Source organism: Elephas maximus, chromosome X (genome assembly GCF_024166365.1).
Source record: "Elephas maximus indicus isolate mEleMax1 chromosome X, mEleMax1 primary haplotype, whole genome shotgun sequence".
Classification (NCBI taxonomy): domain Eukaryota; kingdom Metazoa; phylum Chordata; class Mammalia; order Proboscidea; family Elephantidae; genus Elephas; species Elephas maximus.
The window spans coordinates 155,424,745-155,451,102 of NC_064846.1; the positions used below are offsets into that span (position 1 = coordinate 155,424,745).

The 26,358-nt window shown below is 39.0% G+C and overlaps 1 protein-coding gene across 1 annotated transcript; it reads right to left on the reverse strand.

Moving 5' to 3' along the window:
- Window positions 1-11,340: 11,340 nt before the first annotated feature.
- Window positions 11,341-25,937, reverse strand: PRDX4 (peroxiredoxin 4). Its single transcript, XM_049872714.1, has 7 exons — window positions 25,612-25,937; window positions 20,683-20,800; window positions 19,847-19,963; window positions 17,483-17,605; window positions 16,084-16,214; window positions 15,075-15,109; window positions 11,341-11,449 (listed from the first exon to the last, which is right to left on the reverse strand). The coding sequence occupies exons 1-7, from the start codon at window positions 25,847-25,849 to the stop codon at window positions 11,399-11,401; spliced, it is 813 nt and encodes a 270-aa protein (XP_049728671.1). The 5' UTR covers window positions 25,850-25,937; the 3' UTR covers window positions 11,341-11,398.
- Between the last annotated feature and the right edge of the window lie 421 nt (window positions 25,938-26,358).

The window sequence follows — 26,358 nt, forward strand, 5'->3', positions numbered from 1 at the left end:
CCAGCTACAGCCAAGCATATATGATCCAAATCTCAGACTTTCATCCTTACAGGGAGCAAGGTGGCGGTTATAATCCAAAGGCAGTTCTGATAGGGATCTGACTGCATTTTTTTTTAGCAGAATTTCTGGAAAAACAAGTTTCCCAGTGATGGCTCGGAGACAGCAGTCCATATCAAACCACATAAAGAAGCAGACCATGACAGCTTCTACAACCCCCCAAACAAAAGAATCAAAATCTTTCCCAAATGAAGATACAATCCTGGAATTATCAGATACAGAATATAAAAAACTAATTTACAGAATGCTTCAAGACATCACAAACGAAATAAGGCAAACTGCAGAAAAAGCCAAGGAACACACTGATAAAACTGTTGAAGAACTCAAAAAGATTATTCAAGAACATAGTGGAAAAATTAATAAGTTGCAAGAATCCATAGAGAGACACCATGTAGAAATCCAAAAGATTAACAATAAAATTACAGAATTAGACAACGCAATAGGAAGTCAGAGGAGCAGACTCGAGCAATTAGAATGCAGACTGGGACATCTGGAGGACCAGGGAATTAACATCAACATAGCTGAAAAAAAATCAGATAAAAGAATTAAAAAAAATGAAGAAACCCTAAGAATCATGTGGGACTCTATCAAGAAGGATAACTTGCGTGTGATTGGAGTCCCAGAACAGGGAGGGAGGACAGAAAACACAGAGAGAATAGTTGAAGATCTGCTGACAGAAAACTTCCCTGACATCATGAAAGACGAAAGGATATCTATCCAAGATGCTCATCGAACCCCATTTAAGATTGATCCAAAAAGAAAAATGCCAAGACATATTATCATCAAACTTGCCAAAACCAAAGATAAAGAGAAAATTTTAAAAGCAGCCAGGGAGAAAAGAAAGGTCACCTTCAAGGGAGAATCAATAAGAATAAGTTCAGACTACTCAGCAGAAACCATGCAGGCAAGAAGGGAATGGGATGACATATACAGAGCACTGAAGGAGAAAAACTGCCAGCCAAGGATCATATATCCAGCAAAACTCTCTCTGAAATATGAAGGCGAAATTAAGATATTTACAGATAAACACAAGTTTAGAGAATTTGCAAAAACCAAACCAAAGCTACAAGAAATACTAAAGGATATTGTTTGGTCAGAAAACCAATAATATCAGATACCAGCATAACACAAGGTCACAAAACAGAACATCCTGATATCAACTCAAATAGGAAAATCACAAAAACAAATTAAGATTAATTAAAAAAAATGCTCATAACAGGGAACCACTGAAGTCAAAATGTAAAAGATCACAATAATCAAAAAGAGGGACTAAATACAGGTGGCATAGAACTGCCATATGGAGAGTGATACAAGGCGATATAGAACATTACAAGTTAGGTTTTTACTTAGAAAAATAGGGGTAAATATTAAGGTAACCACAAAGAGGTATAACAACTCCATAACTCAAGATAAAAGCCAAGAAAACGTAACAACAAACATAAAGTCAAACGCTACGAAAATGAGGATCTCACAATTTACTAAGAAAAACGTCTCAGCACAAAAAAGTATGTGGAAAAATGAAATTGTCAACAACACACATAAAAAGGCATCAAAATGACAACACTAAACATTTATGTATAATTACGCTGAATGTAAATGGACTAAATGCACCAATAAAGAGACAGAGAGTCTCGGACTGGATAAAGAAACACGATCCGTCTATATGCTGCCTACAAGAGACACACCTTAGACTTAGAGACACAAACTAAAACTCAAAGGATGGAAAAAAATATATCAAGCAAACAACAAGCAAAAAAGAAGAGGAGTAGCAATATTAATTTCTGACAAAATAGACTTTAGACTTAAATCCACCACAAAGGATAAAGAAGGACACTACATAATGATAAAAGGGACAATTGATCAAGAAGACATAACCATATTAAATATTTATGCACCCAATGACAGGGCTGCAAGATACATAAATCAAATTTTAACAGAACTGAAAAGTGAGACAGACACCTCCACAATTATAGTAGGAGACTTCAGCACACCACTTTCGGAGAAGGACAGGACATCCAGTAAGAAGCTCAACAGAGACACGGAAGACCTAATTACAACAATCAACCAACTTGACCTCATTGACTTATACAGAACTCTCCACCCAACTGCTGCAAAGTATACTTTTTTTTCTAGCGCACATGGAACATTCTCTAGAATAGACCACATATTAGGTCATAAAACAAACCTTTGCAGAGTCCAAAACATCGAAATATTACAAAGCATCTTCTCAGACCACAAGGCAATAAAACTAGAAATCAATAACAGAAAAACTAGGGAAAAGAAATCAAATACTTGGAAACTGAACAATACCCTCCTGAAAAAAGACTGGGTTATAGAAGACATCAAGGAGGGAATAAGGAAATTCATAGAATGCAACGAGAATGAAAATACTTCCTATCAAAACCTCTGGGACACAGCAGAAGCAGTGCTCAGAGGCCAATTTATATCGATAAATGCACACATACAAAAAGAAGAAAGAGCCAAAATCAGAGAACTGTCCCTACAACTTGAACAAATAGAAAGTGAGCAACAAAAGAATCCATCAGTCCCAGAAGAAAACAAAGAATAAAAATTAGAGCTGAACTAAATGAATTAGAGAACAGAAAAACAGTTGAAAGAATTAACAAAGCCAAAAGCTGGTTCTTTGAAAAAATTAACAAAATTGATAAACCATTGGCTAGACTGACTAAAGAAATACAGGAAAGGAAACAAATAACCCGAATAAGAAACGAGAAGGGCCACATCACAACAGACCCAACTGAAATTAAAAGAATCATATCAGATTATTACGAAAAACTGTACTCTAACAAATTTGCAAACCTAGAAGAAATGGATGAATTCTTGGAAAAACACTACCTACCTAAACTAACACAATCAGAAGTAGAACAACTAAATAGACCCATAACAAAAAAAGAGATTGAAACGGTAATCCAAAAACTCCCAACAAAAAAAAGCCCTGGCCCGGACGGCTTCACTGCAGAGTTCTACCAAACTTTCAGAGAAGAGTTAACACGACTACTACTAAAGGTATTTCAAAGCATAGAAAATGACGGAATACTACCCAACTCATTCTATGAAGCCACCATCTCCCTGATACCAAAATCAGGTAAACACATTACAAAAAAAGAAAATTATAGACCTATATCCCTCATGAACATAGATGCAAAAATCCTCAACAAAATTCTAGCCAATAGAATTCAACAACATATCAAAAAAATAATTCACCACGATCAAGTGGGATTTATACCAGGTATGCAAGGCTGGCTTAATATCAGAAAAACCATTAAGGTAATCCACCACATAAATAAAACAAAAGACAAAAACCACATGATCTTATCAATTGATGCAGAAAAGGCATTTGACAAAGTCCAACACCCATTTATGATAAAAACTCTCACCAAAATAGGAATTGAAGGAAAATTCCTCAACATAATAAAGGGCATCTATGCAAAGCCAATAACCAACATCATTCTAAATGGAGATAGCCTGAAAGCATTTCCCTTGAGAACGGGAACCAGACAAGGATGCCCTTTATCACCGCTCTTATTCAACATCGTGCTAGAAGTCCTAGCCAGGGCAATTAGGCTAGACAAAGAAATAAAGGGCATCCAGATTGGCAAGGAGGAATTAAAATTATCTCTATTTGCAGATGACATGATCTTATACACAGAAAACCCTAAGGAATCCTCCAGAAAACTACTGAAACTAAGAGAAGAGTTTGGCAGAGTCTCAGGTTATAAGATAAACATACAAAAATCACTTGGATTCCTCTACATCAACAAAAAGAACATCGAAGAGGAAATAACCAAATCAATACCATTCACAGTAGCCCCCAAGAAGATAAAATACTTAGGAATAAATCTTACCAAGGATGTAAAAGACCTATACAAAGAAAACTACACAGCTCTACTACAAGAAATTAAAAAGGACCTACTTAAGTGGAAAAACATACCTTGCTCATGGATAGGAAGACTTAACATAGTAAAAATGTCTATTCTACCAAGAGCCATCTATACATACAATGCACTTCTGATCCAAATTCCAATGTCATTTTTTAAGGTGATAGAGAAACAAATCACCAACTTCATATGGAAGGGAAAGAAGCCTCGGATAAGCAAAGAATTACTGAAAAAGAAGAAGAAAGTGGGAGGCCTCACTCTACCTGATTTCAGAAGCTATTATACAGCCACAGTAGTCAAAACAGCCTGGTATTGGTACAACAACAGGCACGTAGACCAGTGGAACAGAATTGAGAACCCAGATATAAATCCAACCACATATGAGCACCTGATATTTGACAAAGGCCCAGTGTCAGTTAATTGGGGAAAAGATAGTCTTTTTAACAAATGGTGCTGGCATAATTGGATATCCATTTGCAAAAAAATGAAACAGGACCCATACCTCACACCAAGCACAAAAACTAACTCCAAGTGGATCAAAGACCTAAACATAAAGACTAAAACGATAAAGATCATGGAAGAAAAAATTGGGACAACCCTAGGAGCCCTAATACAAGGCATAAACAGAATACAAAACATTACCAAAAATGACGAAGAGAAACCCAATAACTGGGAGCTCCTAAAAATCAAACACCTATGCTCATCTAAAGACTTCACCAAAAGAGTAAAAAGACCGCCTACAGACTGGGAAAGAATTTTCAGCTATGACATCTCCGACCAGTGCCTGATCTCTAAAATCTACCTGATTCTGTCAAAACTCAACCACAAAAAGACAAACAACCCAATCAAGAAGTGGGCAAAGGAAATGAACACACACTTCACTAAAGAAGGTATTCAGGCAGCTAACAGACACACGAGAAAATGTTCTCGATCATTAGCGATTAAAAAAATTTTTTTTTACCATTAGAGAAATGCAAATTAAAACTACGAAGAGCTTCCATCTCACTCCAACAAGGCTGGCATTAATCCAAAAAATACAAAATAATAAATGTTGGAGAGGCTGCGGAGACATTGGAACTTTTATACACTGCTGGTGGGAATGTAAAATGGTACAACCACTTTGGAAATCTATCTGGCGTTATCTTAAACAGTTAGAAACAGAACTACCATACAACCCAGAAATCCCACTCCTCGGAATATACCCTAGAGAAACAAGAGCCTTCACACAAACAGATATATGCACACCCATGTTTATTGCAGCACTGTTCACAATGGCAAAAAGCTGGAAGCAACCAAGGTGTCCATCAACGGATGAATGGCTAAATAAACTGTGGTATATTCACACAATGGAATACTACCCATCAATAAAGAACAGTGACGAATCTGTGAAACATTTCATAACATGGAGGAACCTGGAAGGCATTATGGTGAGCGAAATGAGTCAGAGGCAAAAGGACAAATATTGTATAAGACCACTATTATAAGATCTTGAGAAATAATATAAACTGAGAAGAACACATACTTTTGTGGTTACGAGGTGGGGGACGGAGGGAGGGAGGGAGAGGGTTTTTTACTGATTAATTAGTAGATAAGAACTGCTTTAGGTGAAGGGAAGGACAATACTCAATAAATGGAAGGTCAGCTCAGTTGGACTGGACCAAAAACAAAGAAGTTTCCGGGATAAAATGAATGCTTCAAAGGTCAGTGGAGCAAGGGCGGGGGTTTGGGAACCATGCTCTAAGGGGACTTCTAAGTCAATTGGCAAAATAATTCTGTTATGAAAACATTCTGCATCCCACTTTGAAATGTGGCGTCTGGGGTCTTAAATGCTAACAAGCGGCCATCTAAGATGCATCAATTGGTCTCAACCCACCTGGATCAAAGGAGAATGAAGAACACCAAGGTCACACGACAACTAAGAGCCCAAGAGACAGAAAGGGCCACATGAACCAGAGACCTACATTATCCTGAGACCAGAAGAACTAGTTGGTGCCCGGCCACAATCGATGACTGCCCTGACAGGGAGCACAATAGAGAACCCCTGAGGGAGCAGGAGAACAGTGGGACGCAGACCCCAAATTCTCATAAAAATACCATACTTAATGGTCTGACTGTGACTAGAGGAATCCCGGCGGGCATGGTCCCCAAACCTTCTGTTGGCACAGGACAGGAACCATTCCCGAAGACAACTCATCAGACATGAAAGGGAGTGGACAGTGGGTAGGAGAGAGATGCTGACGAAGAGTGAGCTAATTGTATCAGGTGGACACTTGAGACTGTGTTGGCATCTCCTGTCTGGAGGGGGGATGGGAGGATAGAGAGAGTTGGAAGCTGGCAAAAAGGTCACGAAAGGAGAGACTGGAAGGAGGGAGCGGGCTGACTCATTAGGGGGAGAGCAAGTGGGAGTAAGGAGTAAGATGTATATAAACTTATATGTGACAGACTGACTTGATTTGTAAATGTTCACTTGAAGCTCAATAAAAGTTAATAAAAAAAGATATAATCATAAAATAAAAATTCTTACATATGGCTAACAAATGTTGGATTCTTACTGTGTGTCAGGCACTGTGCTCATGACTTTCAAATGTGTTTTCTCATTTAATCCTTACAATAATCCTTTAAGGTCAGTACTGTTATTACTCACATTTTGCAGATTAGGGAACCGAGACTTAGAGAGGGAAAGTAACTTCTCAAAGCCCACACAAACTAAAGGATGGGATAGGCCCAGACTAGGCCTAGAATCTTGATCCTTTGCCACATTTCATACATATTTTCTCAGCTGTTGTGATAAAGGGTTACCTAATGCTATATATAGCAGAATATAGGCAAGTGTCAACCATAAAAGAAGAGGATGGCCGAAATATTTTTGGCATTTGTTTTAATTTCCTCTTAGAATGAAACTTTGTCCTGTTGTGATTGACTCTTTCATAGGTCTGGAGTAGGATGTACTTAGTTTTAAATTGATGTGCTTTTTTTTTTTAATTGAGATGAAACTCACATAACTTAAAATGAACCATTTTGAAGTAATTCAGTGGCATTTAGTTGATTCACAATGTTGTGCAGCCGCCTCCTCTCTCTAGTTTCAAAATGTAATTGGTCTGATTTTTTAAGTTGTTTTTTCCAAATTTTTTCTAAGTTAAATTAAGAAAACAACAATTTGAGAATAAGTCGTTGCTGTGAAGTTTAGCCTGAAATGTGGTCTCAGTACTAGCTAAGTTACGGTTTGACTTCTGTGTGCTGGGCGCCATCTTGTGGCTTTTGGGTTATGGTGTATTCGCTCTTCAATAGTGAGAAAACTTAAAAGTCCTGTTTCTGATGCCCTGACTGAACTGTACAAATGGCCAGAGCTTGAAGTTAACGAAATTAAGGCTACAGATTTGATTCTTAACTTCCCTCTAACCTTAGGCACACTCTGGAACCCAGTCCCTAGCCAATCAACTGTAAAGTATTTACCATCTCAGACAACTGTGAGGGGAGACCAGTCTTGAGGTTGGGTCACAAGTACTATCTTTTTGTGTAGAGTACACTCTTGGGTGATATGGCCTTCAGTGGAGAATTAGGACATGGGTTTATACTTTCCTCCTCACTGAAGCCTTCCTTCATCCCTATCTTTCCTTGTAGTCGCTCATGCTCACCTTTGAGCCGTCACAGGTGTTGGCATTTTTAGTATTATATTACTGTATTGAAATTTATTTGCATGTTGCTTTCCTTTGAGACTGGCCTTCTTGAGGGAAGAGCCTGTGTCATATCTCTTCATCCCCATTGCCTAGCAAATTACTTTGCATATGCATAGGTAATATTTTGTGTATGAATGAAATGCATGACTAAGGTGAATTTGGGTGTTTGATTTGGCTTTTGAATCTTTTAATAAATTGTAAGCTTAAACCTCAGGAAGGTGAATATTGTTATTTTTACACATAAGTGTACAAAATTATCAAGCTAAAATTATTAAGTTACTAATGGGATTGGTAAAAGTTGCTTTGCTATCTAAGTAACCGTGATAAACATTTTCTTTCCTTTTAAAAGCTAGGCAAAAAATTTAATGAGTTTATAGACGTGTCCGTGTATATAAGTATATGTGTGTCTGTTTTCCTGACATGAAGGCCTTTATGGAGCTATTTAGCTAAGAAAAAAAAATTTAATCACATTCATATATTAGTAACTCTATTCAAAGATGATTTCAGTGGTATATAATTATATACTACATTGCCAGAAAGTTCATGGGTAATGAAATAATATAAGGATGCAGTCTATGATGTCAAATGCAGGAAGTTAAGGTACAAAGATGCCATTAAATAATAAAATAGTGGTTAATGTGTTTGAGAACAAAATTTACAACCTGGAATTATACTGACAGATGGGAAGTTTAGGATGGAGGGTGAGCTGTGTCCTTGGATGGAGAAGATATGAAGGTCAGGGGGCAGTCAGTGACCACTCCGACAGTCAGCTATGATCATTGGAAAGCTTAGAACACTGGCAAGGCTTAACTGGAAAATATTCAACAGAAGACCAGGAATTTGAGGGAAAAGAAGAGAATTATAAGTATATTAGTGCATTGAAAAGACACTGCCTAGCGTTTCACAGAAATGTCAGGTCACCTCTTGACCTATTATTTTGGATAAGCTCTTAATGTTGGCATGGCTCTGTTCTGCAAAGGCAGCTATTCAACTCTGCTGGCCTCCTCCTTGATGTTAGCAGCTGTCTCTATATCAGGTTTTTCCAATCTTGCCATTGTTGACATTTTGAGCCAGATAATTCTTTGTTGTGGGGGGCTGTCCTTTGCATCCCTGGCGTCTACCCACTAGACGCCAGTAACACTACTACCACAGTTCTGACAACCAAACACATCTCCGGACATTGACATGTACCCTGAGGGGTAAAATCACCCCCAGTTGGAAACCACTTCTCCGGATTATGGTAGTTCAGCACCTTCTGTGAATGTCTCCAGTAGCTGCATCCCAGTCAGGCCCGGGGCCCATCCTTGCCAGCAGAACAGAGAACTGTCCTTTCTGAACACTCTCCAGTCTTTTGTAAAGGGATGGCTATATGAGATCATCTTTAGCATGTAATTTTGGACTTGTGGACTTTCAGTCAGGTGTTTGAAGGGATACTTTATAAAAGGCACTGACAAGGGGTATATTCAATGCTATTTTATTCGTAGACAATTTACATTACCCAGGCAATATGTTTTATTTGCAACTACCTGGAAATTACTCCATTAATCAAATACTAAACTCCTTGAGGGCAGAAATTTGTCATTTAGTCACTTTTTTTCTATATGTCAGCTGTTTAGAATAGGTGATCAATATAGCTGCTGAATATCGAAAGACTGCTTTTTTAAAATGGATCTAAAAATGGCTGCTGTTGTGTAACAACCCAGCAGCACCTGAACCTAAGGTTGGCCACATCTCCAAGAGACTGAAGAAAGACTCCAGAACCAGCAGTCATGACATATGGTTTATTGGGAAGCTCACTTATGGGACCATAGCCCAGGGTGGTGGCTGGACCAGTTTAGTGCTCTGCCACCACCAATCAGGGGACACAAGCTTATATACCGTTCCAGCTTGGGCTAAGACTCACTGTTTTCCTCTCAAGTCCTTGGACAGCCAGCGTTCCCAGGGACTTCACATCCAGGCCCACGTTTTTCTTCTTGTTGCTAAGGTGTTCCTCGGCCTTGGCCACTGGCCATCACGTCACTCCCGGCCTTGTACCTTAGCCCGAGTCCATCTGGAATTCATCCCCAGCATGCTTTGGGGGGAAAACCTTGGTGGCGTAGTGGTTAAGTGCTATGACTGCTAACCAAAAGGTCAGCAGTTCAAATCCACCATGTGCTCCTTGGAAACTCTATGAGACAGTTCTACTCTGTCCTGTAGGGTTGCTTTGAGTCAGAATTGACTCGATGGCAATGGGTTTTTTTGGTATGCTTTGGGAAAGAGCAAAACTGACTCCATTAGGAGGGGATGCATATAGCTGAATAGCATTACCCTACAGCTGTCCTCGAAAACATACCTAAGATGAACAGTAGAGCTACCTAGAAAAGTTCCAAAGAATGGGAATTCTAATGAAGCAGATAGGGGCTTATTTCCATGAGTAAAAAAATGCACTTTCTAGACTGGAAAGAGGAAATCTGAGAATAGGATACCAGTTGTATTGTTTATAAAAAATATTGACAATTACCACAGACCTGTTTACACACTGAAGTACTAGCAGTCTTCAACTTTATTAATAGTTTAGCTTTCTAAAATTTTGAATGTAAGTTAGCCATTTAGAACATTGCTATAGAAGAAGATTGAGGGCTGGATTGCCATGTCCATCTACAAATGCCTATGACTAACCACCAGCCATTTATGACAGAACTTTTAGCCAGGAGGCCAGTAATACCCCAATTTCTAGTGATGAGTTTCCCCAGGATAGGGACTTTTGAGATTGTTGAGAGAGGAGACTACAATGGAAGAGAGGATGAGGTAAATTTTCCCGGGTACCAGGTTCCTTAACTACATGGCACTTCTACAGATAAAAGTGCAATAAATTGCCACTACTAGGGTGGCAAATGGTAAAGAAAAAATGGAGCAGCACTGAAATCCAACTTTGTATACGGTCATTTAGCTATATATACTTAGGGGTTCAATTTTTGTTTAACCATAAGCATATAACTTGTTACTTATAAGTTTGGTACAAATTGAAAATGAATTTAAGAGAAAATGGGCAAAAGGGCTTTATGTTATACAGAGCAGTTAGCTCTGGGGACCAAGTATGCCTATCAGATATTATAGAAGATAAGTATGCTCATAGCCTGTTCTTTAACACGACCCTCAAAATGTAGAGAGGTGAGCCACTGTGGAATGTTTAAGAGCCCGGAAACCAGAATTAGCCTGCCTGGGTTCAAAGTCTGGTTCTGCTTCTACTAGCTAGCTATGTGACTTTGGGTAAGTAATGTACCTGAACTTCAGTTCGCTCGATCTGTAAAACAAAGAACTCATAAGGAGTTGCTCTGAGGATTAGATGAAATAATTCATCTAACCCTGGTGGCATAGTGGTATGCTGCTGACCAAAGGTCGGCAGTTCGAATCCACCAGGCTCTCCTTGGGAACTATGGGTGCAGTTCTACTCTGTCCTATAGGGTTGCTATGAGTCGGAAGTGACTTGACGGCAACGGGTTTGGGTTTGATTTTTTTTTCACCTGCTTAACCCAATGCCTGGCATACAACGTGTACTCTATAACATTGTTACTAGTCTGGCTCAATCTGACATTTCCCACTTTGGGAGGAGAGAGAAGAGCAGCCTGTCTTTTGGCGTCAGTGTCTAACTTGAACACTAAATGCCTTTGGGCTTTGACATGGATTTTTGTATTTTCCAAGAAATTACTACTGCAACACAATGTGGTAATAAAACATTGAACTTTATTGGTAACGTTCAAGCATTGTACCCTGAGGAAGTATTTTTCAATTTAGTTTGTCAAAATACTTCAGTTTTCCTGCTGGATCTGGGATTATCTGTTTTAAAAAAAAAAAGGCAAATTATTTTAAAATCCAAAGTACATCCCTAGTAGTCTGACATTAGTTGTCTGTCTCTTGACTAAAGAAGATAAAAGACTATTTCTGTGTACCAAATTACATGTATTTAGGAAACACTGGATTTGTCCTGCCTACCAATCTCAGCTGTCCCACAAGGCAGATACATGATTTGTAAATAAATTAACGTCTGCACTCAAGCGCCCCAAACTTTATTTACAACTCTTCTCTTGGCCGCCAGGCTTTCATGGCATCTTCAGATTTGATCTCAGTAACTCAAACACATAAAGAGAGCGTGGCTACAGACGTTAATGTATTTAAGATGGTCTGCTGAATAAATGGTGGTGTGCCAAAAACCCTGAAAAGGAGGCAGGGTGTTCACTAAGGGTTTATCAAGAGAATTTTTTTGGTGGTCCAGAACACAGCCTTCTAATCTCAAACTATAAAGTTAAAAACAAAACAAACTCAAATACAGCATCAAGCATTATGTTTACTATCAAATGAGCACATACTCTAAAACAAGTGCTCGCTCTAAGAGCATCACAGCCTTAGAAACCCACTTGACCTTTTCATTTCCAATAAAATTTGATCTCATATCGACTATGTGACTTGCTAGTTATAGGTAAAGGACATCTATACACACACATCTGTATATATAACTTACTGGTTTAAAATAGTTCTATATGCATTTTCTTCAGAGTTTTTCTTCAGCATAAAATTAACTTTACCTATTTTTATGGGCATCATTTTAAGCAGTATTCTGTCTTTGCCAATTTATAATCTCTTTGCATTTAAATCCAGTCGCAAGTACTTACTGAATAGCTATGTGCCAACAGTGCCCTGGGCAGCCGGGGATACAAGGGTAACTACCAGAGTCCCTACCTTTGATGCTCTTACGAGCACGTGGGGAAGATGTACAAGTGCACAGCTGTTTTTGATGCAATGCACAATGCTACCATGTTGTAACACAGGCTGCGTGACCCAGTGGAGGCTGGTGGTAAAATCAGGGAAGGCTTCAGAGAGGAGGTGGCATTTAAGTTGGTCTTGAGAGAGAGCAGAATTTAGAGAAGGGAACAGGCACTGCATGCTGTAGAAAGACCTGAGCAAAGGCACAATGATGTGAAAAAGCAAGGCTCATTTGGGGAATCAAGAATCATGTGATTTGGCTGGAGCACAGCATGCATAAGTGCGGGAATCCTATGGAAGATAAGGCTGGGAGAGGTGGTGGAAACAGAATGGAAAGGCTTGAAGGCTGTGCCCGAGTGTCTGGGCTTTGTCCTGAGTACTGGAGAGCCTCTAAAACGTTCTGGTCTGAAGAATGACATGCACTGGAGAGGAGAGAAACTGAGGTCATGGAGACCAATCAGGAGACCTCTGCAATATGCAGGAGGGAACTGAAGGAGATAGAGAAGACATATTCATCTATCTTCAAAGCAACACCACCGTGAAATTTTTGACCCTACATCCCCCTTTTCCAGCTACTTAATTTTCTTCTCCCCTTCATACCTATATTGCTTGAACTAGCTGTCCATACTTTGTCTCGTTTTCCTCACCCTGCCCCTGTCCCCAACCCACTTCCAAATGGCTTCTGCCCTCACAGTTCTCCAGATGCTGTCCTCACCATGGTCATGAATGGCCTCCACGTCACTGAATCAGTTCTCGTTGAACCTGAACTCTCCATGCCACGTGACACTGGCATTCTTATTTCCCTCCTAAGTAGCGCACTATATTCCTGCCACACTGGCCCCTGTTTCTTGAACATGCTAAGCTGGCTTCTGCCTCAGGACCTTTGCCCTTGCTGTTCTTTCTGCATGGCTCTTTGCATGACTGCTGTCTTCACTCTGGTTGCAGCTCAAATGCCATCTCAGAAGTCTTTCCTGGTCACTTACCCATCAACTATCTCATCAACTCTCATCGACCCATTTTTAAAAGCATTTATCACACTCAAAAATTATAATGTAACTCTTAGGGTAGGGACCTTAGCTATGTTGTTCATTATAGAGACTGTCTGGCTATAGTAATAATTTGAATAATTACCATGTAGCAGGCGCTTAATAAATGTTTATCAAAAGAATGACCACAGTATGTGACAACACAAGGGCATTTTTCTGGAGGGAGAATCCATGGTTTTCACCAGATTCTCAAAGGTGTCTGTGGCCTCCCAAACCTAATCATGCAAATAATCAACACATTTTCTGAAATGTAAAATACTCATCCTATAACATCTTTCACAGTGAATGTGTACTTGTTGGGAGCTCTGCTGATTTCTCAGGACATGGATTCATAGTGATGTTATTCATCAGTGACAGTTTTGCCGCAGCTCCAGAGGGAAGTGCCCCTCACCCTGAAGCTCTATCCAGAAATGCTTTTTAAGGACTCTCAGGTGATGTCAGCAGCTTCTGATGTGTATTTCTATTTGTAAGCTGCACAAATAATAAATGTAAACTAACCTGATGACTAATTTATAACATGAAGTACACAGTGCTCAAAGTACCTTTAATAACTTTAAATCCCCTTGAGGTCCAGATCTGTGTATAGAGAAGTAAATTTGTATCGTAACATTAACTTAGACCCTCAAAGCGAAAGCAGTTTTGCAAAACCATCAGAAGTTGGTTCAAAATCAGTGAAATGTTACTTTACCTAATCTGAGATTCTAGAGTAAATTTCTACCTCTGATTGTCCATGGCTAATGGTACTTTTTTTTTTTTTTTTGCTAAGTCTTAGGATTCTTTATTTCTCTATTATTCTAAGATAATGATTTCTTCCCTCCAATGTGCTAGTAGTTTTTCAATTTCCTATCTATAGTTTGTGTAAAATTCTTGATTTTTAGAAGATAAACATATTATTTTAAAAAAGGTTCATGACAAGCCTCCAAATTGTATTTTAGCTAGAGACTCCTTCAGGGATTGTCTATAAATTATATAGCCTTCCTAAGAGAAAGAATGTAGCCATTTCAACCTTTTCTTCCATCAAAGGAGACAAATGACAAGGAGAGAATCATTAGCTTAAGTATTAATTAAACCAGATTTTCTCAAAAACTTTTCATTATACATACACAGAAAGGTTTTGCTTCCAACTATTTTCTTTGTTCACACTATAATTCCATACCTGACCTCTCAGACTTCTGAATTTATCCTACCAAGTCTCCATTGTCCCCCCCCCCTTTTTTTTAAACAGTGTATTTCTCTGGATCTTGGTGTAGTGGTTAAGTGCTACGGCTGCTAACCAAGAGGTCGGCAGTTCAAATCTGCCAGGCACTCCTTGGAAACTCTATGGGGCAGTTCTACTCTGTCTGATACGGTCGCTATGAGTCGGAATCGACTCGACGGCAGTGGGTTTGGTTTGGTTTTTGTTGGCTTTAAAATTCACAGTATTAAGCCCCATATTTTGCTTTCACAGTATTAAGCCCCATATTTTGCTTTCTCCAGTTTCAGCTACTTTCTCTACACTTCAAAGAATGCCTGTACGCTATGATTTCTGTCTAGCAATGTTTACGTCATGTACAAAATCAAGACAGTGCTATTACAAGGAAAGAATATTCTAAGGCTGGCATTCCCTACCCCCCACACCCCGCCATCCCTTTAAGAGAAAAATCAATTCCACTTACTGTTTCACTACCAGGTTTCCAACCAGCAGGGCAGACTAAAAGGAACAAAAATGGGAAAGACAGTTTAAAAACAGTTCAGTTCTCCTCAGCAACTCCTAACTTTGCTTCTTCCAAATAAAACTGAAAACAGAGCCTATATTAATAACATTTCCAGGCCACCAAGCACTTGATATCTGTTAGCTTGCCTGCTCCCACCAAGGAATTTTAGTCATGGAGCTTGTCAGCATCCAACTAATCTATTTTCATTTTTGCCAATTAATTTAGTTATACTTACAATATAAAAAACCAAACTGAGTGTTCCTCTAATAAAGTTGGAAAGTTTGGGAATCTGTTGACCTAAAAGATTTGGGCAGGGCAAAAATTTCTCTGAATTGACATAAACTTCCAGTAGTCTTGTCTGCCACATATCCTGCAGTATTTTATACTGATGCCAGGGCTCACTGTCAAAAGAGACTTTAAACGTATTTGGAAAGCAGGATTTCCCCTTTATTTAGAAAGCACCCTGACCCAGGAACTGAGTTACACTTTTAAAAGGAATATACAATGTGTTATATTTTAGGAAAATCTGAGTTCTTTCATTTAGATATTGCTAAAACTTAGAATGAAACGATGAACTGATAGGTTACCAGTGTGATACTGAGTAATCCTGAGGATTACATTATTAAAAAAGCTAAATCAAATAATATAAGCATACAAACAAGACCTACATTTTAAAATATTGCCAGATTCGTGTATTTTAAGTTTATAGAAATATAATTTGCAATACTGCAGAAACTTTTTAAGTTTATCCAAAAGTACTATGCCAATAATGAATGTCTTTGCATCTTATTTAGTAAGTAGACTATATTAGTGATGTTTTGTTAACAGCACTTCAATCAATAAGTGCCGTTAAGAAGATCTGATAATTTGCAAACTTCGGAACCATTTATTAGAATAAGAAACCCAACTAATCATGCTATTTCTCAAACTATGATTTCAAAAGGCTACGATGCTTAGAAAGGAAGGGTACCTTCTCCATGTTTGTCGGTGTACTGGAATGCTTGAACCAAACGGAGTGTTTCATCTACTGATCTACCCACAGGAAGGTCATTCAGAGTAATTTGTCTTAGGATTCCCTTGTCATCAATAATGAAAAGACCTCTGTAAAATAACAATGGTAGAGGTAAGGCCATTTCTTCTCAGTTAAGACAAGTATTAGTATTAGCATATGTGAATCCCTGTACCATACACACAGAAGGATGCTACACAGAGCCAACAGTGCATTACCTACCCTGCACTTTACTGGTGTGTGCACACATGCGCGCGCACACACACACACACTCCTATTGTGTAATGTGGTATTATTACTCCTAAAGGTAGCTTTAAAAATTGTTTTTGGCTACGAAATGTACTATAGTATTTACAGTTGCATCTTCATGTATACTAGGTATGGGATTTTACTGCACTGTAAACAAAACAGTGAAGCTACATAGGGAAGCATTCTGCTGAGGGAATGAGTGACCCATCTTTCTTGTCACTGGCTGTATAGGATGCCTTTATATTTCCTTTTTTAGTGGTGGAAAAAGACAACATCACCAATCTAAGTTTTACCTCTCTCTCAATCTCTGTATGTGTGATTCACTTCTTCTCCGGTCTGAATGAAGTACTTTACCCAAGAGACCTGCTATTGAAATGATGAATATTGGGGTGATGAAAATGTTCTAAAATTGACTGTGCTGATGGTTACACAACTGGGTGAATTGTATGGTATGTGAATTATATCTCAATAAAGCTGTGATAAAAATACAGGATTATAAAATATCGACACCTTCACATAAAACAAACAAAAAAACTATTGGCACTGTAAAGCATAGCTAAACAATATACCAAAATGACAACTGTTTTAGGCTAAAACTACCCTTTTTCAAAGAATTCTATTAGCATTTATTAGCTCAGGTGACTCAGTGAGAGCTGCTGGGTAAAACAGTTCCTTAATTTTTCCTACTTCAAAGACACAGACTTGCTAAATATAATGGTACTTGCATTTAGAAAAAACATTACTGCAGTCAGTGTGGAAAAAGAGGAAAAAGAAATGGATGAGAATTTGAGGACCTGGGTTCAAGTTTGAGCTCTGCCATTAACTGATTATATAACCGGCTAAGTTCTATGAGTCTTTCTTTTACCTCTAAAATGACAGGGTTGGTCAAAGATCTGTAAATAATCTTCTAGCTCTGTCTAGTACATTAATATAGTTTAAGTAGGGTACTTAACCTATTATTTTAATGAGTATCTACAATATTTTTGCAAACAGACCAAAATAAACATTTCTTGATCAAGTCTTGTATCTTCTAACTCATAAATAACATCCATTTCAAGGAGGATTACAAATATACTTGAATTTGTCATAATGTAAAACTACTGAAAAGTACCTAAGAGTATGGCCTGAGTCCTCCAGATAGACACCATAGTCCTTTGAGATCTGATGGTTCAAATCTGAAAGAAGTGGAATCCTTATTGGCCCAAGTCCTCCTTGTCTTCGAGGAGTATTAATCCTGTAACAAACAGAACATTTACCTCTCAGCAAAGTAAATGGCATATATCAAAACACTCTTTTTCTCTGCCTACGCACACACGAACAAACACACAGACGTACCCACAAACAGGCTAATATACATTCTATCTTCTTGCTTTTATTTTCCCACTTAACAATATGTTGCTATTCTTTAAACACTATATATAGGTATATACACATATACATTAAAAATATGATTATTAAAAAATATGTATATACCTATATATATAGTGTTTAAAGAATAGCAACATATTGTTAAGTGGGAAAATAAAAGCAAGAAAAAAAAATATATAAAAAAAACACTAAACCTGTTGCTGTTGAGTGGATGCTGACTCACAGCAACCCCATATGTACAGGCATACCGTATTTAACTTATCTCTACTTTTATAAACACTGCTGGAAACATCCTTGTATTCTCATCTATGCACACTTGTCTGATTAATTCCTGGAATTGATGGATTAAGAGATATCCACTGTCATAAGCATAACCTTAGAATTGTGATCACAAGACAAAATCTTGAGAAATAAGCAGAGTAAAACTGGGTGATATTTAAATATTCTGAAAGCCAAAGAAATGCAAAGTCCACTTGAAGCACTGAAGGAAGTTAGTTATAATCTCATACTCGTTGGTCTTCTGTAACTTGAAACCAGGGGGTGTGGACTAGTGTCCCAATGGCAGAACACTGGCATAGCTGCTAGAAAACAGTGAAAGACTGCTCTAGATGTCTGTAGTCCCAGTTCTGACATCCAACTCAGAATCTCTGGTTGGTATAAATCCTCCCCAGCAGAGAAGGTTACCCCCAAAATTCGTTGAGAAAGCAACCCTAAATTATTTGGGATGATATAACTTTTTCCGTAGCAGGTATTTATTTTAACCCTAGGAAAATTTAGAGTTACTATAGGAATGATAAATTAAACCTATAGTTTTAATATTTTTACATTCAGCAATAGTTAAGTACAGATTTGTACCTTAAGTTATTTATAATGTTTAAGAGAAATTGGCATATTAGAATAACATTCATTTTGTGATTTCAATTTTAAAATGTGTAATTTGAAATTTTATTAAGTTTATAAATAGTCATACTTTAAAGGAACTTAAGATATACCATATTCATTTATTAATTTGCAAGAGTTAAATACTTGGGAAGGTTTGTCTGAAAATTGAAAATCTTAAAAAGAAAATAAAAATTTATCATATAATTGCACTTAAAAATACTTAAAACCAAACTAAACCCCTTGCCATTGAGTCTGTTCTGACTCACATCAGCCTTTAGGACAGAGTAGAACTGCCCCCATAGGGTTTCCAAAAAGTGGCTGGTGGATTTGAACTGCTGACTCTTTTGGTTAGCAGCCTGAGCTCTTAACCACTGTGCCACTAGAGGTCCACAAAAATACTTATGGGAATTGATGACTTAAGGGAATGTAATTAAATTGTAGTTCTCCAACTAATTAAAATGTAAGATATATAAAAGAATTTTAAGGGGAGAAAAACTGTGTTTTGAATTTGCAGGTTTAATAAATTGAATATCAAGTTTTAAAACCAAAATAATTCTGAACATCTTTACTGTGTAAAAAAATCTACCTTGACACTATTAAAAATTCACATCAACATCCACATTTCAAATTTTGAAACATGTTGCCTAACTACTCTCCAGAAATGCTGAACCAATTGTGTGGGGGTGAGGGCCATTTCTTTGTACCTTTATCAACATTGATGATTTTTTTTTCAATCTTTTAAATCTTGGCCAATCAGGCAGGAAAAAATGGCATCTCTTGTCATTTTAACTGACAATTCTTTGAAACTAATTAGGTGAACATCCTTTCGTTAATGAATTTTTACATATTATTGCTTCTTGAAACGTAATTATAAATGCTATTTTGAATATAACTTACCATACTAGAAACTGTGTAACAGAGAAATGGTATAAATTTGTTTTCTTCAGATTAACATTACCCAATTTATTACAATAAAAATGGCATTACACAATTCAGTGATTTTTGCTATGGAAATCACATTTCTTGCATTGAATTTTTACCCCTATTTTGAAATGTCCTCTAAAATCCTTAAGGATTTTTACCATAACTTCATTAAACTAGAAGCTCAGATAAATCTATTTTTGAATAGTCTGATAAATAACTATAATCCCATCTTGTTAAGAGTTACCTGTCCATGATTTAAGAGTAAACCTGTTTTTTTCTCCTACAAATATAAGATACTGACCAGGCCAAATGGGTAAACTGCGAATCAACAGAGCAGGCTACCACTTCAGTATTTATAGATCTGAATTCTTCAATTCTATCACCAAAAGCGATAATTTCAGTTGGACACACAAATGTGCTGAAAGTTAGAAAAAAAAATTAATTCAGTTTTTTCAAAATACATTTACCCGAAGCTTCAAACAAGTTTGTTTTCATAAACATCTTTAGTATATAAAAATGCATATTAAGAACAATTTTATATATGAAACTTCTCAAGATGGCATAGTCTAAAAGATTATCATTTTATCAAATTTTTATATTATAGAGTTCCCAATAATAGCTCAATGAACTTTTTTTTATTATAACTTAATGGATCAGTGGTCACCTATGTTCAATTCTCCCTTCTGGCAGCACCCCTCCCCCCATTTTATTAGCTTTTATTTAATACTTTGTATTTATATAGTGTTTTATAGCTTTCGAAGGACCTACACAAATTTTACATCATTTCACTGTTTTTTTTTTTAACATTCCTATACCAACCCTATGAGCTATTTGGAACTATCTATATTTTGGAGATGAGGAAATGTTCTTTAATACCCCCTCCCCCTCTTTCTTGATAAGGTCCTCTTCCACCTTCTTTTCTTTAATGATTACATTATGATAACACAATCATGTAGCTATAAGTATAAAGTACTGGGGTCAATATGACTCTGAAATATACTATAGATGATGCCTTTCTGAATAAATTTCTCATCTCAGCTTGCCTTTTTAAGAACCAAGAGCCGAATAAAAACATTTCTAACTATTTCATTTTTTTGAATAACAACTGAGGCTTCACTGGTCACACATATTACTTACAAATCAAGTGGGTAGAAGAAAAAGACCAGGTATTTTCCACGATAATCAGTCAACTTGAGCTCCTTAAATTCTCCATTTATCACAGCTGTTCCTTCCCAATAAGGTGCTGGCTTGGAAACTAAGAAAGAAAAAGATTACATGATGTTTTATAGCACTGAGAAAGTTGGTGGGATGGCAGAAGGACATCTTTAGGAAATCACCAAATATCAGGGCTTCTTAACCTTTGGATCAATTTGGCAGTCTGGCAAAGCCTATGGACCCCTTCTCAGAATAATGTCATTGAGTATATAAAAGACATAGAATTACAAAGGAAACCAATTATATTGAAATAAAATTATCAAAATATAAAAAAAAACCCAATTGGTGATATAGTAATATATATATATGCTGTTTTTTTTAAAACAATTTTTATTGTGCTTTAAGTGAAAGTTTACAAATCAAGTCAGTCTCTCGCATATAAACTTATATACACCTTACTCCATACTCCCACTTACTCTCCCCCTAGTGAGTCAGCCCGCTCCCTCCTTCCAGTCTCTCCTTTCGTGACCATTTTGCCAGTTTCTAACCCCCTCTACCCTCCCATCTCCCCTCCAGAGAGATGCCAGTATAGTCTCAAGTGTCCACCTGATGCAAGTAGCTCACTCCTCATCAGCATCTCTCTCCAACCCATTGTCCAGTCCAATCCATTGTCCAGTCCAATCCATGTCTGATGAGTTGGCTTCGGAAATGGTTCCTGTCCTGGGCCAACAGAAGGTTTGGGGACCATGACCGCCGGGATTCTTCTAGTGTCAGTCAGACCATTAAGTCTGGTCGTTTTATGAGAATTTGGGGTCTGCATCCCACTGTTCTCCTGCTCCCTCAGGGGTTCTCTGTTGTGCTCCCTGTCAGGGCAGTCATCGGTTGTGGCCAGGCACCATCTAGTTCTTCTGGTCTCAGGATGATGTAGTCTCTGGTTCATGTGGCCCTTTCTGTCTCTTGGGCTCATAATTACCTTGTGACCTTGGTGTTCTTCATTCTCCTTTGCTCCAGGTGGGTTGAGACCAATTGATGCATCTTAGATGGCTGCTTGCTAGTGTTTAAGACCCCAGACGCCACACTTCAAAGTGGGATGCAGAATGTTTTCTTAATAGAATTTATTTTGCCAATTGACTTAGATGTCCCCTGAAGCCATAGTCCCCAAACCCCCACCCTTGCTCCGTAAACCTTTGAAGTATTCAGTTTATTGGGAAACTTCTTTGCTTTTGGTCCAGTCCAGTTGTGCTGACCTCCCCTGTATTGAGTGTTGTCCTTCCCTTCACCTAAAGTAGTTCTTATTTACTATCTAATCAGTAAGTATATATGCTCTTTTATTAACATTTTAAAACTGCAAGAGCTAACCAGGATCTGATATTTATTAACATTTTAAAACTGCAAGAGCTAACAGGGATCTGATAATTACCTAAGACAATAATGAATGTAAATGATGTTTCAGGATACTTGCAACAACCATATTTGGCATGAATATATCTGATTCTATTGGAGACAAAGTACAACTAAGTACTGCTAATGCTGGTGTGGTTTGTTGTGGATGCTTCTTAAGTATACGGTGAAGACCTGAGGCAGACTAGACTACACTCACTACAAGTCAGGCCAGAAGTGTAAAATCCCAGACCACTGGATTATTTTACTAGAAGGCCTTGCAAGAGGAGACCCCCCCCACCCTCTGGACGGGTTTCAAGTGACTGACCTATTCAAAATTTAACAGTTTATGCTGCTCTCTTATAACGGTGTGCTGTAATTTGATAATAATGTACCTTGTTGCTCTGTTAACATTCAGATAGCACTTAAACTTTCAGAAGCATTAGGTACATTGAGGTCAATATTTGCTTCCAAGTTTGAATAAGGTTCCTAGAAAGTAAGGCTTATGCTTTTGTATAATATCCAGCATCAATGGTCATTCAGTAAATAGAGACAAGTTCAAGATGAATTTCTCTGTGAAGTTAATATAAAACATGTGATTACTTATCTTGAGCCAGTAGCTTACCTCACATAAATAATCCTGATTCGATTAGGTAAAGGCCAGGAGGGAGAATTAGATAGCAGAAGGGTAACCAAAACCAAACCCATTGCCATCGAGTCGAATTTCAACTCACAGGGACCCTGTAGGACAGAGTAGAACTGCCCTGTAGAGTTTCCAAGCCTGTAATCTTTACTGGGAAAACCCTGGTGGCATAGTGGTTAAAGTGCTAGGGCTGCTAAGGTCAGCAGTTTGAGTCCGCCAGGCGCTCCTTGGAAACTTTATGGGGCAGGTTCTAGTCTGTCCTGTAGGGTTGCTGAGTCAGAATCCACTCAACGGCAGTGGGTTTAATCTTTACTGGGGCAGTTTTGCCAGGTGTTCCTCCTGCAGAGCAGTTGGTGGGTTCGAACCTCGGACCTTTTCTTAGGAGCCAAACACTTAACCACTGAGCCAACGGGGCTCCTCTAGCAGAAGAGTACTGAACTATATATGCCTTATAGACCAAAAACAAAAACGATCAAACTTGTTGCCGTTGAGTCAATTCTGACTCGTAGCGACTCTATAGGACGGAGTAGAACTGCCCCACAGGGTTTCCAAGGAGCAGTTGGTAGATTCCAACTGCCGACATTTTGGTTAGCAGCCTGAGCTCTTAACCACTGCGCCACCAGGATTCCATGCTTTATATACATTACTTAAAATGCTACTCATTTAATAATTTTCACGATCTACAATGACACTCCTTAATGATTATTGCATATTGGGAAAACTAACTCTGAAAAACAAATTTTGTTCTGAAAATTAATTTTGGAAATTTTGGGTTCTTGATTTAGGAATACCATTGCCATCGAGTCGACATCAACTCATAGCGGCCCTATAGGAGAGAGAACTGCCTCATAGGGTTTCCAAGGACCGGCTGGTGGATTCGAACTGCCTATCTTTTTGATTAGCAGCCAAACCCTGGTGGCGTAGTGATTAACAGCTTGGCTGCTCACCAAAAGTTGGCAGTTGGAATCTACCAGGCACTCCACGGAAACCCTGCGGGGCAGTTCTACTCTGTCCGATAGGGTCTCTATGAGTCAAAATCGACTGACGGCAGTTTTTTTTTTTCCTGGACTTAGGAATTGCAGTGTTTGTTCAAAGAAAAAACCGTCATCCATTTATAGAGCAAAAATACTGCAGTTACTTTGTTAAGATCTATAAATGGAACTCCCCAAACAACCCCTTGCACTATTTAAAATAAACAAAAATTATCCTGAATATAAATTAGTTGATATAAATATTCTGGTAAATGCAGAGAAGTATAAAAAAGAGTATTTAAATCACCCCTCCTTAACTCCACTGGTAACATTTTGATGTTTTTTTCTTCCCAGTCTTTTTTAAACACACAAATTTGGATCATGTTGCACTCCCTCTTCTTAAACGAAACAGTAGATTAATCATGAACAGTTTTTCAAGTTACAAAAAATTATTTGAAAATATGACCTTAATGGTTCTGTAATAGTCCACTTTATGAATAAAAGTTCTTATGTCTTTAACGCTAGATAATCCTAATGTGACACAGAAATGTAGCAAATATCTAAAATTCGAAAAGGTTTGCTGGTAAAGGGAAATCTATTATACTATTTTTTGCTTCCACAAGCAGCCTTGGAATGGATTTGCTTCCTTTGATAAATATATGTAATGTCGGTAAACACAACTGGCTGACACATTTCAAAATGTCTTCCCAGGCAAGTAAAACCAACGGGACTTGGAAATACTATATTAAAAGTGCAAGACTGGCTTTCTACAAACTAAAATCCAAAAGTAGTTAACTTTCAGTACGAAAGAACTGCATATTAAGGTGGCAAAACAGTTTTTCTCATTTATCACTCCCATCCCACCCTTAGTTATAACATCCCCCATTAACACTAAAAAAAAAAAACAAAAAACTAGGGATTCATAATTGTGAAGAATTACTTTTTTCACTGAATACTGGTATGGAACATGCTGTAACAGAACTACAAAAGCCAAATACACACCTACAGGATGTCAAATGATCCGTTGGAAAAGTAGGTTACTGAAAAGCAAGCAAGCAACAGTCTTTTCCCAATAGTTACTGTCTACTTCTTTTTGGCTAATTTAACATCCAGATGCAAGCATGCCACAACTTTCTAAGTATCTTAATCTGACGTGTCCTTCCCTGAAAGTGGCCATTCGCTGTGTACGCTGGACAAAAATGCAAATAATCAAAGGCCGAACTGGCAGAACACAAATTTGCCACGAGGTTTATCATCAACCCAAACGTGTTATCTTGAACCTCCTCTTTTTCCGTTTCCCTCCAAAGTACACTCTGCAATAGATTCTTCATTTCCGAGAAACACAAAGAATTCCCAATAAATATACAGGTTTTGGAAGATGGCTTTTAATAGTCTTCCTTATAAGATGCTACAAAAATAAAAATGAGATGTTTGCCCTCCTGAGTATTTTGTTTACGTCACTTTTCTGTTTAATCAAACTTTCTGGGAATCATTATTCAACCTATCTATGCATCCTCCCCGAATACTAAGATTAAAACAAACAGATAAAGCTCAAATAGTACTTGGAAACGGGCGGGATGTTCGGCAGGAACTAGCGAGGTTTGAGGAAGTGTTTCAGTTTGCACAACACCCTCAATGCCCGCAAGCAAAGGACTAGGACCATCCTTTCTCTTTCATCTGCGGCTTTTGGGGTAACCACAATCTCTTCCAAAATCTGATCAGTGGAAAATATACCTTTCTTTGCAGCTGGAGTCCCCCTCCATTCCTTCGCCCCCCGGAAGAGAACCAGGAGGTAATGCCCAAGCCCAGGCCCCCGGGGAGCTACCGCAACCAGAGTACACGTGTCTCTGGGCCGTCCCCACCATCGCTTGCCTCCGCCCGCCACCGGTCACCACCCTTTGGCGAAGCACCACCTACTCTTGGCTTTGCTGAGGTGCAGGGAGTGGTCGGTGACCGATACCCGGGACGACTCCCCCGGGTACACTTGTCCGCCCGCGTAGAAGTGGCACTCTTCTTCGCGGATCCGGGGCCTCTCCTCTGCCTCCCAGCCCCACACAACTCCGGTCGGCAGTAGGAGCAGCAGCAGCGGCAGCAGGAGCCTTTGGCTCCGGCCCGGGGTTGCCGTGGCTTGCAACTTTGGCGGCGGCGCCTCCATAACCGAGCGAGTGCAGACACACGTCCCTTGGCCCGAGCGCGACTTCTCCCGCCCTCAGACAGAAACAACCTCGCGCACCGCGACCGCCCTAGCCGGGGCGCGGCCTAGGGAGGCTTGCTCCGCCCCCGCCCCGCCCCGCCCCGCCCCGCCCCGCCCCGCCCCGCCCCGCCCCGCCCCGCCACGTGGGCGGCGGCCCCACCTCCTCGTCCCCCCCCCCCCCCCAGCCAGAGTTTGCGCTTGCGCCCTGCGGCGGCCCCCTAGCGTCGCTCAACTCGGCAAAAGCCTCCTCCCGCTCTCCTCTCTTCACCACAGATTTAGACTCTGTCGTCCTTTCAGGCCCATCTCTTCCACAAAGCCTCACCATCGCACACCATCTCCCCCAAATCTGAAACTAAGCTCTCTGTCTCTGAACCGGCTTGCACTTTGCCTCCGGTGGGTAAAGTATGAGTTTGGGGGCCTCTTTCAGCCCTTTCCCCCCACCACGTGGGCGCCGTCCCCGCCTGCTCACC